At 46.5% G+C, this 14,089-nt stretch overlaps 1 protein-coding gene across 3 annotated transcripts in view; it reads right to left on the reverse strand.

The window, feature by feature from the left end:
- Window positions 1-13,925, reverse strand: part of FAM114A1 (family with sequence similarity 114 member A1) — a 72,833-nt gene extending 58,908 nt beyond the window's left edge. The window contains exons 1-3 of one of the 3 annotated variants that reach the window (XM_032853412.1): window positions 13,838-13,925; window positions 4,648-4,701; window positions 3,799-4,157 (exon numbers count right to left, since the gene is read on the reverse strand). In XM_032853412.1, coding sequence (XP_032709303.1) covers window positions 3,799-4,149 — 351 coding nt within the window. In that variant the 5' untranslated portion in view covers window positions 4,150-4,157; window positions 4,648-4,701; window positions 13,838-13,925. Of the gene's footprint in view, window positions 1-3,798; window positions 4,158-4,647; window positions 4,702-12,424; window positions 12,839-13,837 lie in introns of those variants that run through there. The other 2 variants (XM_032853421.1, XM_032853431.1) reach the window with 2 other exon arrangements.
- Between the last annotated feature and the right edge of the window lie 164 nt (window positions 13,926-14,089).

Here is a 14,089-nt window from a genome sequence, read left to right on the forward strand (position 1 = left end):
GTGCAAAAACCACTGGCGTCTTCTTCTCTGGTCCCCTCCTAGTCACAGCCCTACTGGTCAGGTTATAGCTGCTGGGCTGACTCAGGCAAAGGTGAAGCTTATAAGGTGGGTTTCGAGGGGACCCAGACCCAAAGTGACGATGCAGATACAAGTCACTTAAAGAAAAAAAAGTAGGACGCCTGAGTGAGTGGCTCAGTAGGTTAAAGCCTCTGCTTTTGGCTCGGGTCATGATCTCAGGGTCCTGGGATCTACCTCCGCATTGGGCTCTCTGCTCAGTGGGGAGCCTGCTTCTTCCTCTCTCTCTCTCCCTGCCTCTCTGCCTACTTGTGATCTCTGTCTGTCAAATAAATAAATAAAATCTTTAAAAAAAAATATATATATATATACGTATATATATACATATATATACATATATATATACGTATATATATATATATATATATATATATATATAACTAAGCACAAAATCTAGTGTGTCCTAGAAGACACTGGTTAAATTTTCTCAAAGGCTATTCTGCCAGCTTTCTGTTTGTATTTTTGTTGTTGTTGTTTTTGGTTTTTTTGGATCTTTGTTTTGTTTTGTTTTGTGCTTTGTTTGTTTGTTTTAACAAAGCAGACATTTTCCTCTAGGAGCTTATTTAAAGGGATAATGGGATTTTTTTAGGCTCAGATATACCTGGAATCAAGTAGGCTTCTGAGCCTGGCTGTCTTCCTATTGGCCCTGTCATTCTTCAGGGGCCTGGTGTTCAAAATCCACAGTCAACTTGTAAATGAACTTTTGATTCAAGGTTTTCTTTAGAATTAACTCTCTTCTACATCAAGAGAAAATTCGTTTTCATCACTTCAAAAGGATTTTTCCTAAGTGTCCAACAAGGCAATAAACTAGAGCAACTGAACAATGCTTGGAGACAAGACACAACACTGACTTCTTGTATAGACTTAAAAGGATAAATTACCAAGAGAGACAGTAGAACCCTCTTCTCTGGGTAATCCTTAAAAAGAGACTAAATTTGTACCTACTTTCAAGGGTTTAAATATGACCTGGGTGGAAGAGATATCCTCTTCCGGCAAGGCCCTCCCACCAGCCACATCAGCTTTCTGCCTTCTTAGAGCAAACATACTGACAGACATTCCTCCCACAACTGGGTTTCATCTGTGCTCCTGGTGCAAGGCCACATGCAGATACCCAGAGCCACAGTCCCGATGGCCACACGCAGACACCCAGAGCCACAGTCCCAATGGCCACACGCAGATACCCAGAGCCACAGTCCCAACCCCATGGCCAACATTTACACTTCCATCCAGATGGTTTTGGGATGCCTCACAATGAAGAAATACTCCTTTCCAAGTCCTTGAGAACTATCAGTGTCACGCAGGGAGAGGAGGGCACTATTTGCTCACTGGCTCTAGCCCTGTAGCAGTAAGGAGGTCTATAAACAGCTTTCAAAGGCAGGTCATGATCCTGGAGTCCCGAGATCGAGTCCCACACCAGGCTCTCTGCTCAGCAGGGGGGTCTGCTTCTCCCTTGGACCTTCCCCTTCTCATGCTTGCTCGCTCTCATTCTCTCTGTCTCTCTCTCAAATAAATAAATAAAATCTTAAAAGACCAGGACTCATTCAGTTTCCTCAAAAAATGAAGGAAGATAGGTAGGAGCATACTGACTTTTTCTTGTGCTCTCTTTTTTAGCAGTCTCATTTTCATTATTAGAAGTCTGGAATCGGAATGTATAATCTATCCACCAGGAGCATATATATTTTGAATTAGGGGAGCTTAAGTCATCTCGGGTCACAAGGCTGTGGCCAAGATATGGTTTTCTGAATGAACAAAGATATTTATTGACAGTGGCACTTAGGATAAGAATTGAGAACCAATGCTTCCCACAATAGAAAGCGTGCAGGAAAAACAGGTTCCAGAGGCAGGTACATGGGTGAATGTAGCTATAGGATTTTTAAATATATATCCTGTTGGTTCTGTTTCTCTGGGGAACCGACTACTAGAGTGTCAGTATTTTCTAAAGCTTTCCCAGGGGTTGAAATGTTCAGCTGGAGTTGAGAACCTCTGGTCTAGGAGTACTTAATCCCTTAGGGGGTCCGTGGGTGGCTTTGAAGGGTCTGAACCCTTGGAACTCAAAGATGAAATTGTGCCTGTATGTTTCCCGGACCTCGTTCAAGCTCTCAGCTGGTCCTCAGATTCCCTTCCCTGACATCCCTCCACAAGTTTGCTTTAGTTTAAGTATCTCTGGTCACGGGAAACACCCGCCTCTCTGAGGGAGTCCATCTCCTCTGGAAACGGTTCTAGAAGTCAACCCCCTTTGGCACCTGGGTGGCTCAGTGGGTTAAAGCCTCTGCCTTCGGCTCAGGTCATGATCTCAGGGTCCTGGGATCGAGCCCTGCATCGGGCTCTCTGCTCAGCGGGGAGCCTGCTTCCCCCTCTGCCTGCCTCTCTGCCTACTTGTGATCTCTGTCAAATAAATAAATAAAATCTTAAAAAAAAAAGTCAAACCCCTTGAGGAAACTGAGGCACAAGGAGCCTTATTTTGAATAAAAGAATCACAAAACACTAGTCAGAAGACTACCTTGTGCTGTTCATGTGAAAATTCTTCATTTTATCGAGGGAAAAACGGAGGTACGGAGAAATTAGATGTCTTGCCCAAATTAATAGTGTTAATGTTAGGTATGAGGGGGAAAGCCAGGCCCCCTGGTTCCCTGTTTGGTGTCCTCCCTTGACTGCAGGCAGTAGAGTCCCTTCATGGAGGTAACCCACAGTGGGACACTTCAGAGGAGCAGGGCTGGGGACTGACTGAGGAAAAAACCCCGATTCCCTGTCTCCTACCTTCGCTCTGAAAGGCAGACTCGGAAGGGAGTGGCCCGCTTCCTTCTTCCATGCTGAATGCCTCTCCATCCCTGCCAGCCCGGTGACTGAAGATGAAGATGACAAGAAAACCCAGCTCAAAGGTCACCCTGATGCTGTAAGAGGTACCAGCTGGGAGACACTGGTCTATTTCATCCCCCAGAAAGATGGGCGCAGGCATGGAAAGGAAGGGGCCATGAACACTTTCTGCCTCTGGTCTTCTGGAAGGTGTTGGGTAATGATAAGATAGTGATCTGATGGTTTAAAATTGACGTGTTTAGGATGGAATCAGGCTCATTAATAACTCAGGGTCCTTAGGTTCAGCATTTCAACATCTTCCATTTGTTACCAAGTAGCTTAACATCTCCCCAGGTTGCTTCCTACCTCTGAGTCGGATTGTCTTGTCTATAGATGAAGGTTAATAATATCCAGCTTAGAACCTCAGTCATTGGGTGGCTCAGTCATTAAGCGTCTGCCTTAGGCTCAGGGCATAATCCCAGGGTCCTGGGATCAAGTCCCCCATTGGGCTCGCTGCTCAGGGGGAAACCTGCTTCTCCCTCTGCCACTCCCCCTGCTTATGTTCCCTCTCTCACTGTCAAATAAATAAATAAAATCTTAAAAAAAGAAAAAAAAAGAGCCTCAGAGAACTGTTGCATGGAGTGAATTACCTAAGGGGCCAGTGGAGCACTTGGCTACAGGGCATGTGGCCAGTCTTTGGTGGCTGTTACTATTATCACCACAATTATCAAAATGCAAATATTATACTGCCCAATTATTCTCCTATCTGTCTTTTCTCACCACACGACACCCTTTTGAAGACCAGACAGGATGTCACAGTATATTCTGAAATCCCCCGATCTCCGTAAGCATAGAAAATACCCCGATCTGTGCCCACGGCAGGTATCAGGAAGAACTTGGGGTGAACTGAATAGAAAAGACCCCACCTACCGGATTAATCTGTTCTTTCAGGGGTATTTCTGATCCAAGCTCTGCCTCAAGGCTGACAGGGTCAGTGCATTCAACAAGCGTGTCGTCAGTCACTTCTCCATTGAGGGGGGGCTCCATGACACTGCTGTGTTGAGGCCACTCAGGGTGCCCAGAGTCAGTGGTCTCTGCACCCTCGACAGTGGCATTTTCATGCCCATCGCCTCTGGAATCAGCTGCTGTCGGCTCGTTTGAAATCACAGCTGAATCACAGGGCGCTTCTGTGTCTTTGGGTGAAAATTCATTCTCTTCAGGCATCTTGGCAATTTCTGCTTTGTCTCCAGTGGCTGAGGTGTCATTGGTGTCGTCAGACATTTTAATACCTGTCAACATGATTACAAACATTTTCTGCTTTAATCTGAATTGTTAAACTTGAATCCAAAACCCCAAATAATCACATCTGGTAGTAGAAGGATTTCTTCTACCAATCAGAAACTTTATGTACCCTTGGGGTAGGCTGAACTACGGTCCCCAAAGATATCTTTATCCTAATCCTTGGAATCTGGGAATGTTACCCTTATGCAGCAAAAAGAATTTTGCATATATGGTTGAATTAAGGATTCTGGGATGGGGCAATTATCCTGGGTTATGTGGGTGGGTCCTAAATGAAATTATGAGTGTCCTTAAAGAAAGACAGAAGGAGATTTGACTACAGAGAGGAGAAGGTGACGAGAGGGCAGGAGCAGAGCTTGGAGTAATGAAGACAAAGGAAGGGCCATAAGCCAGGGGATATGGGGATTTGTAGCCACCAGAAGCTGCAAAAGTCAGAGAAACCATTCTCCCCTCAGAGATGCCAGAAGGAACCAGACCTACCAACGCCTTGACTTTAGCTTGGTGAAGCTGGTTTTGGATGGCTGACCTCCAGAACTGTAAGAGAAGAAATCTGTGTTGTTATAAGCCACTAGTTTGTTGTAATTTGTTACAGCAGCTGTAGGAAACTAATACGACCCTAAAGTGCTATCTCTAAACTTTCATGGATCTCTTATGTGGTATGGGGGGATATGTCTATGGAAACTAAGAGCATTATCTGTATCTGTGAAATTACTTAATATCACTTTATTAATTATAATTGTAGCAATAATGAGAATAAGCACAGAAAAGACCCAAGAGCTTATCAAAAACAACTTGACCTTTAGCTTTACAACATTGTCAGAGATTCACATCAAGAAAAAGACCTACGAACACATAAGTGTGTTTTGCTGGACACCAGCTGGTGAATGTCTGAGCTTTATTTGGACAACAGTTTACACAGGAGTTGGGAGGGAAAGAAGGGCAGGTCACTCTTACGAAAGTACCTACAAAGCTGAAAACTCTTTTTGAAGCTTGCAAGTTATTATATCTTGTAGGACAGCACCATTCAACAGAAATTTTTGCAATGATGACAATGTTCTATGTCTGCACTGTCCAATGTTGTAGTTAATATCCACATATGCCCACTGAACATGGGACATGTGGCTGGTGCAACTGAGCACCTTTTTTTTTTTTTTTCAAGATTTATTTATTTGAGAAAGAGAGAGTGGGCCTAAGAGCAGAGGGAGAGGGAGAGAATCTCAAACAGCCTCCCTGCTGAGCCTGGAGCCTGATGTGGGGCTTGATACCATGACCTTGATACCCTGCCCTTGAGATCATGACTTGAGCCAAAATTAAGAGATGGGTACTTACCTCACTGAGCCAACCAGGTACCCCCTAACCCAATTTTTTTTTTTAAAGATTTTATTTACTTGACACAGAGAGATCACAAGTAGGCAGAGAGGCCGGCAGAGAGAGAGAGAGAGGGAAGCAGACTCCCTGCTGAGCAGAGAGCCCGATTCAGGACTCTATCCCAGGACCCTGAGATCGTGACCTGAGCCAAAGGCAGAGGCTCAACCCACTGAGCCACCCAGGCGCCCCTCAACTTTTTAAAAATGGGTTCTACACCCAGCATGGAGCCCAATGCGGGGCTTGAACTCACGACCCTCAAATCAAGACCTGAGCTGAGATCCATGGCCAGAGGCTTAACCAACTAAGCCACCCGGCTGCCCCAGCAACTACATTTTAAATTTTATTTAATGTTAAATGATTTAAGTTTACATTTTACATAGGCATGTGTAGCTAGCAGCTACCTTACTGGATAGCACAGATCTAGAAGGCTAATTTGAGATGACAATTTTCTCAGGCTAACATGAAAACACAGTGTTCTCACTACACCGGATGCCACGTCTCAGTCCAATCAGTGGATATTTTTGTTGACCTCAGTGTTTACCAACTGGTCAAACCTCAAGTTGCCACTAAAGCCACGGTATGTGAGAAGCCACTTAGCATACTGGCCACATGGAGTATAGGCTTCGAATCACACACATGTGTAACTCTGGTCCCTCACAGAGCTGTCCCCAAGGTTGTCTGGCTAGTGTCTTTGCTCGTGTTCCCGTTCCTTTCTCAAGGTTTCACACACCACTCTCCTGTTGTGAGTTTCAATATCTACTTCATTCCATTGGGATGGAATATGAAGTAGTGGTTTCCAGAAACTGAAGGAAGGGGAATGAGGAAGGACTTCTAATGGGCACAGATTTCTATGGTGTGGGAAGAAAATGTTCTAGAATTAGATAGTGATGGCTGCACAACTGTATGAATATTCCATAGACCACTGAAACTATACACTATCAAAGAGTGAGTTCAGTCATATGTGAATTATATCTCAATATATTAAGAGTATAAACAATACGTACAACCTATAATGTTACATGTTAATAACACTGTTATTTTAAAAATTCTACTTCTGGATAAATAGTTCCCATGGCCAGCTGGACACTTGATCCCATCCAAATGAAAACCTGTTGTCTTACTGCTAATACTTGTTCTTCCTCTTAACTTAACGGTGCCTGGACTTCCCCAATAACCCAGGCTTAAAACCTCAGGGCTGTCGAAAGCTATCATTTATTGAGTGCCTATTAAGGCAAGCTCCTCGCATATATTGTCTCCTGAGTCAGATATTAGGATCTCCATTTTATAGATGAGACAACGGAGGCTCAGTAAATGGCAGGTTTGAGATTTGAACCCATCTAACCTTGAAGTTGAACCATATCAGAACTGTTTCTGCAGTGCCACCAGCGTCTTCTCTTACATTTAACCAGTGGCCAAATCCTAGAGGCCCTTGATTCAGAATTCATGTCTTGTCTTTTACCTCTCGCCCCACGGCCACCCCTCTAGCTCAGGCTCTCATTATGGTTCATGTTGATGATTTCAACACTGGGTTCACCTTCTCCTGTTGCTCTCCCTTTCACTTCCCCACCCTTCCCCATCCCATTCCCATATTCTCAAGGCCTTTGCACCATTGAGATGAGGCCACCAGCTTTAGCTGGCATCCAAACACCTCTGCACTCCAATCCCACCAGGCTTCCTCCCACTGTTCCCTTCCGAAACCTGGACCGAGACTGTGACATTCCCACAGCTGTTGGTTCAATATGTTGTGTTTCACACACTGAAGACCCATTGAAAAAAACCACCACCTCCATTGTTCGTTCTGCCCAACTGGATACCATTTTTCTTCTGCCAGATGCTTTGTGTCTAGCTCACCTTGGTTAGAGTTGCTTGAGGGTTTTCCTATTCTAGTACATTGTAAATACTATGAAGACAAGGGTCTTCCTTGTCTTGTTTTCGTATCTGATGTAGCACTTAACGTGGTTTCTTGAACATAGTGGGAAGCTCAACACATATGTGTATTGTTATATTAATATTTTTGGAGACTTAAAATTAAAATGTAATTTGGATTAGTGTTTTTGTATTTCTTGAGCAAACACCCAATGGTATGATTACTGGATTGTAGGTGTACCTCTGTGTTTATGGCAGCATCATTTACAAGAGCCAAACTCTGGAAGCAGCGCGCGTGTCCCTCAGTAGATGAATGGAAAAAGATGTGAGATAGATATATATCTCTCACACATATAGATATACATATCTAATAATATAATATATTATATATATATATATAATGCAGCCAGAAAAAAAGAATGAAATCTTGAAATCTTGGCATTTGCAATGACATGGAAGGAGCTAGAGTATAATGCTAAGTGAAATAAGTCAGAGAAAGACAACACCATATGATTTCACTTGTAGGTAGAATTTAGGAAAGAAAACAGACAAAGAAAAAAAGAGAGAGAGAGACAAACCAAGAAACAGACTCTTGACTATAGAGAACAAACTGATGGTCATCAGAGGGGAGATGGGGGAAACAGGTGATGGGGATTAAGGAGGGCACTTGTGATGATCACCAGGTGTTGTACAGAATCACAGAATTACCATATTGTACACCTGAAATTAACAGAACACCGTATGTTAATTATATTGGAGTTAAAGTTCTTAAAAATGTAATCTGAAATGAAAGCAAGCAGAAAATGCCTTTACCCCATTTACTTCTCAAGAGCTACCTTACAGCAAATGGTTCCAAACATTCTATATTCTCTTTCCTTTGTCCTTCGTCACCCAATGAACTAAGTTTAGAATGTCTCCTTTCAAACAAAAGTGCTTGAATTCAGTAATAACACTCCCGCAAATAAGTCTACGGGTGGGAAAGTAAAAAAATGCATACTTTGCTTTAGCTGCTATATAAAGTTGAGGATAGTCAAGGCGGGAGGTGATCTGCAATGAGTATGGTCAATGCCTAGCTGAAACAGGAGAGAAGGAAACAAGGCCACCGTACAGACAAGGGAGTTGCCGTGGCTCGTGGAAGGAAGGCGGAACTGAGTGAGGGTACTTGAGAAGCTGCGGTCCTTTTAGAAACTTACAGAATCTTCTTGAAAATCTGAGTCAGGACTGGGCTAAGACAGTTGGCAAATGGCAGCCTGCTGGCCACATCTTGCCCTGGTATGGTAAATAAGATTCTATTGGGACAGAGACACATTCATCTGTTGATACACCAACTATGGCTTCCCTAACACTACAATGGTAGAATTGCATAGCTGAAAAGAACTTCTGGCCAGACGCCTGGGGGGGCTCAGTCGGTTAAGAGGCTGCCTTCGGCTCAGGTCATGATCCCAGGGTCCTGGCATCGAGACCCACATTGGGCTCCCTGCTCAGCGGAAAGCCTGCTTCTCCCTCTCTCCCACTGCCTGCAGCTCCCCTGCTTGTGTTTTGAACACCCTCTCTCTCTCTCTCTCTCTCTCTGCCAAATAAATAAAATCTTGGAGGAAAAATAAAAAAAGACCTTATAGCCCACAAAGTTGCAAAGCCTAAAATATTTACGATCCGGCCCTTGACAAAAATGTTTGCTGACCCGTGGTCTAGGACATTGCTCCGGTGCCACGACCTAAACCTTTTTCCGTTTTATCCTATCCTCATCTGGTTCCTGGGGACATAAGGAGAATGGGTGCATGAATAAATGATGCTTCACATCACTTTTGTTCCCACCTTGTATCCACCAGCAGCTGGTCAGAGGCACTGTCTGATAGTTTCATTTCTTTGTAATTTGAAAATCCTTATTATTCATCTGGACGACTAAGGCACTCCGAACTATTTCACTTTTCTAGAAGCAGGGATGTGAGAATAAACCTAGCTACAATAAACATTCCTGGGCAAAGAAAAAACATTTTGGACGCTTTGCCCTAAATGTGTCTCCATGCTGTTCCTAATGGGCTCTAAAATACTTCAGGATCTATTGTGCGACTCTATTGTGTGACATACGCACAGCGTAGGTGTAACTTACAGGTGGGGGTGAAGGGGATGAGGGGGGGTGGGGGGTAAGGAGGGCGGGGCATGGTTGGTTAACATCAGGGGTGCCCTGTTCAGGAATATACTCTCCAGAGGTCTTGAGTTAGCATTCAAAATCTGTCACTGGGGGCACCTGGGTGGCTCAGTCAGTTAAACATCTGCCTTTGGCCCCGGTCATGATCCCAAGGTCCTGGGATCGAGTCCCACATGGGGCTCCCTGTACCTTGGGGAGCCTACTTCTCCCTCTGCCTCTCTCTCTGTCTCTCATGAATAAATAAAATCTTTATTAAAAAAAATCTGTTACTGGGTGTTCCCTCTAGCTAGGGCTTCACTAACACCTTCTTTAGTGACTACCCCAGGCTGTGCTAATTAGCACAAGGGAGATTAGAAACCATTTTTCACCAGGGAAATGGGAAATGCTTCAGATAGGTGGACTGGCAAGCAATCACCCACAGGTGCGACCTGCCCTTCTGTTCCCAGGGCACAAGATTATTCTGGGTTCAGCAGCTTAGCGCTCTTTGAGATAGACATTTTCTAGTTCTGCCTTGATTGTGAGAGCACCCCAAAGCCTGACTGGGTTAGCCGAGTCCTGCCTCTAGAGCAGTCCATGCCAGAGGTCCCAAAGGATGGAGATTTCATCAAGCTTCATCAAGCTTCTAAGAACAAGCTGAGGGTCCATGTGACTTAGGTCTGTTCACCTCAGCTGTAGAAACAGCTGTAGAAAAATGGCTGAGCAAAACCTCTTTCCCCTGTGACCGCCCTGCCTTCAACCATCAACAGGAAGCCATCCCTTCAGAAATACCCCAAATAAGATGTTGAACCCATACTGTTAAAAATATTGACCGTCAACTTATACATTTCGAAGACTGTATTTTGACATCAGTTGGGATAATAAAAATGACCACCACACTGTTCACCCTACTTTAACTGCTAATTGTATGTATCTTTAATCTCCGTTTACTTTGACCAGTTGCAGGTCTCCGTTTTCTCTAAACCAAAACCAAACCCCCAAATCTTCTTCGTTAGCTCTGTTCGACCTTCATCTCCTCTGCGTGTTAGGACAGGAGAGATGTAATCCATTTTGAAGACTGTGCCCTTGTATCCGAGGCCATTAGAAACTGTTGTATCCTAAAGACAGCTGTTCAGACACAGTGACCATCCGAATGCACTCAGACTACAGCTGTGACACACGCTATTTCCTGGGACAGTCCCTATCTTAGCCTGGGTGCCCCAGAAGCGGTAAGACATAAATCTCTCCCGATTTAGGGTTTGGAACACTCATCACCGCAGCCTGTCTTGATGCTAGCGAAACTCAACCCACAGAAACAAGGAGGCTTCTTTGGGAAACTTCAAGGAGAGGAAGAGTAGCATATAAAGGAGCCTTTGTGGGCTGGGAATAAGTTGGTTTTTCATGAGTAAATTCATTCATCACCTAAAATGCTCCCAGAACTATGCGAGGTATTGGAGGAGGAACACCATGGGCTCCAAAAATAAGTTCAAAACGGAAGACATGGCTACTGTCCTTCAGAAAATGAATAATCTGTTTTCACGTTATCCCTGGTCAATGAAGATCCAGGAAACTGCTTCAAGCAAACATGCCACGGTTAAGAGAGGATACAAAACAGCACACCAAATAAGGGAAAGATGTGCTGGAATGAGACTGACCTCCTGCAAAGGAGAACCTTGAACCGGAATGAGACTGACCTTATGCAGAGGAGAACCTTGAAAGTGGCTTTGCTAGGAATACTCAGGCATGGTGAGATAAGCGTATGTGCAAATGCCCTGCACCAGGAATGATGTCTAGATAACTGGGATGAATGTGTGGCCCCACCAGGAGGCAGTATGAAAGAATGGGGGGCAGGTGGCATGGGGGGTCGGGGGTAGGGGAGTTCTCTGAGGAAGAGAGAGAATGTTCTGGTTCCACCATCTCTGTGTGTGTGCACAACTTATTACTGTTGGGCTTCCTCCCTTCCTCCTCTGTGGAGTAAGAGGGGACAAAATGCTCTGGATACTGGGTTTCCAAACCCCAAAGACTGCAGGACTGGGACCAGTCCATGATGATAGAGAAAAATGAGGACAAGATCGCAAGTTTTTCATCAGTCTAAATTTATTAAAGGACTGCCTTCATCTTACAAGGTTAGCCTTTATGCTTTTCTTGGTATTAAAATCGTTCACTTTATGAAATAGTAGTGCCGTAGAATGATTTCTTTTTAAATAGCCTCTTTTGGCAAAATAAGAATTTGGTAACACAGTACCCTAGGGAAAATCACTGCCCCCAATTTTAAAAAGGACTTGTCAGTGAGGACTAGGAACAAAAATTCTGGGTGAGAGATCCCCCCTTATGAAGCCCCAGGCTGTTTCCTCCTGTGTATTTTTCTGAAACCCAGATAGGACCTATTTGCTCCCCTGTTTAAAAACCATTAGGTTTGGGGAGCCTGGGTGGCTCAGTTGGTTAAGCGTCTGCCTTCAGCTCAGGTCATGATCCCGGGGTCCTGGGATGGAGTCCCACATGAGGCTCCTCGCTCAGCAGGGAGCCTGCTTCTCCCTCTCCCTGCCACTCCCCTTGCTTGTGCGCTCTCTCTCTCTGAAAAAATAGATAAAATCTTTAAGGAAAAAAAATTAGGTTTAAACACCTTTGCATGACATCTATGGCCCTGATCTCTTTATCCACCTCCTCCAGCTCTTAGGACACCTTCCACTCTGGCCTCACCAGACTTTCCATTAATGCTCACAGCTTGTAACCACTCCCTACCTCGCCTTTGCCTGTCTGGTTCCCCTGTCTGGGCTGCCCTGCCTTCAGCTGCCTGGCAACCTTCTACTCGTCTCTCCATGTCTACTGTTACTTTTTACTCTAAAATTTTCCCTAATTTCCCCCACTCTTTTCCCAAGAATTAATTGCTTCCCGAACCTCCATGCTCTGTGTGACACTCTGCACGGACTTCTATGGCATTTGTAAGGCGGATCTGTCTGTGTGTCATTTCCTCCTCCTCCAGCACTGTGACCAACGAGCACTGAGCTTGGGTTCTGACCCTCAGATGTTTACATAACTGAAATATATTGTTTGATATTGATTCAAGAGAGAGAATATTTGACATAAGCCAGACTTACAAATAAATGGCTTCTTGTATGGGCTGAATCCTTGGTATTCTAGAAGGCCCCCTCTCACCCTCAAACTCCTTCTGCACTGACTCCCTTGTGTTTCAAATACTACACTGGAAGTTTCATTCCTTTGCTTAAAGCTTACAATGTAAGGGCTTATCAGAGTCTTTCCTGAGCTCAGGCTCTGATGGAGGAAAGGAGGGAGCAGGGCATGAATATGGGTGAGGTTGGAAAGGGGCACTAGGAGAAAAGAAAAGAAAAGAGGCCTCTGAGGAGAGAGGCTGACTCCTCGGTTACCTCGGGTTGGGGTTCAAGAGACACTGATTTGAGAAGCCACCTGTTTGTACCCCTGAAGTTTAGGATGGGAACTGATGGGATGAGCAGGACACAGATATACAGCCCTAAGCCCAGACAGAGATAACGTCTTACTCCGGGAAAGAGCAGTCAAGTTCAGGCGCCTGGACGGAGATGGCTGGAAATAGTCACCAGATTCCAGCGTGGAAGAGGAGAGAGTGGGCGAGCGGGTGGGGCCTGGGGAGCCTGGGTTAGGCTCGGCCGGGGGTACCAGCTTAGGGTGTTGGCTGGGATGGAAATGCAAGCGCGGCTGCAGGAGAGATGATGAAGTTGGGTGGGAGGTCAAGGCCAGAGCTCGGTTTTCCAAGGCCAGAGCTCGGCTTTCCGAGGCCAAAAGCAAGCATACCCCACGATGGAAGCCTTTGCCTTATGGGGACCTGCTCCCGCTGTGACCCCCGGTGGCGGGAGCCCTGCAGCCTGCCTCTGACTCGGACCCGGGACCCTGGGGAAACTTTCTCAGCTTTGCTCGGTGTCGGGACCGGATAGTTGGAGAGCACGGGTCAGGCTCCGCGGAGGTTCACGCCGGCCGAGGGGGCAGACCCCGAGCGCGGGCGTGTGGGTGTGTGCATGAGCGTGGACCCAGAGCGACACACACTCACACACACACACTCACACGCCCGCACCCACGCAGGGCCCTCGGCCGCGCCGCCCGCGCCTCCCCGGACCTTCACCCCAAAGTCCGGTCCTCCCGGGTCCCCCGCCCGGTGCCAAGTCCCTGCCGATGGCTTCCCATTAACGCAAGGGGCACGATTCGGGGGCCAGGAAGAGCAGCGACGGCAGGGTCTCCCCACCACCCCGCTGCGGCGGTCCCCGCACTCCCCCGCCCGCCGGGGGAAGGGGATGCGGAGAGGGTGCCCGGGGCTCTTACCGCTCAGGCGGCCGAGTGCGCGCGGGAGCGCCCGCCGGGTCCCGCCCCGCCACGTCGGCAGGGCCGGCGGGGACGCGGCCGGAGGGCGGGCCGGGAGGGGGACACGGGGCGGCCGGCCGAGCTGCCCCGCCCCGCCGCCGGCCCAGGAGGAGCCCCGCCCCCGCGTGCGGCCCGCCCCGGAGCGGGAGCGCGGCCGGCTCAGCCCTGCACCCCCTGGGGCCGGACGGGGATCCTCCTGGGAAACTTGGCTTT

Source organism: Lontra canadensis, unplaced genomic scaffold (genome assembly GCF_010015895.1).
Source record: "Lontra canadensis isolate GAN:19392208 unplaced genomic scaffold, GSC_riverotter_1.0 scaffold1, whole genome shotgun sequence".
Taxonomy (NCBI): Eukaryota; Metazoa; Chordata; class Mammalia; order Carnivora; family Mustelidae; genus Lontra; species Lontra canadensis.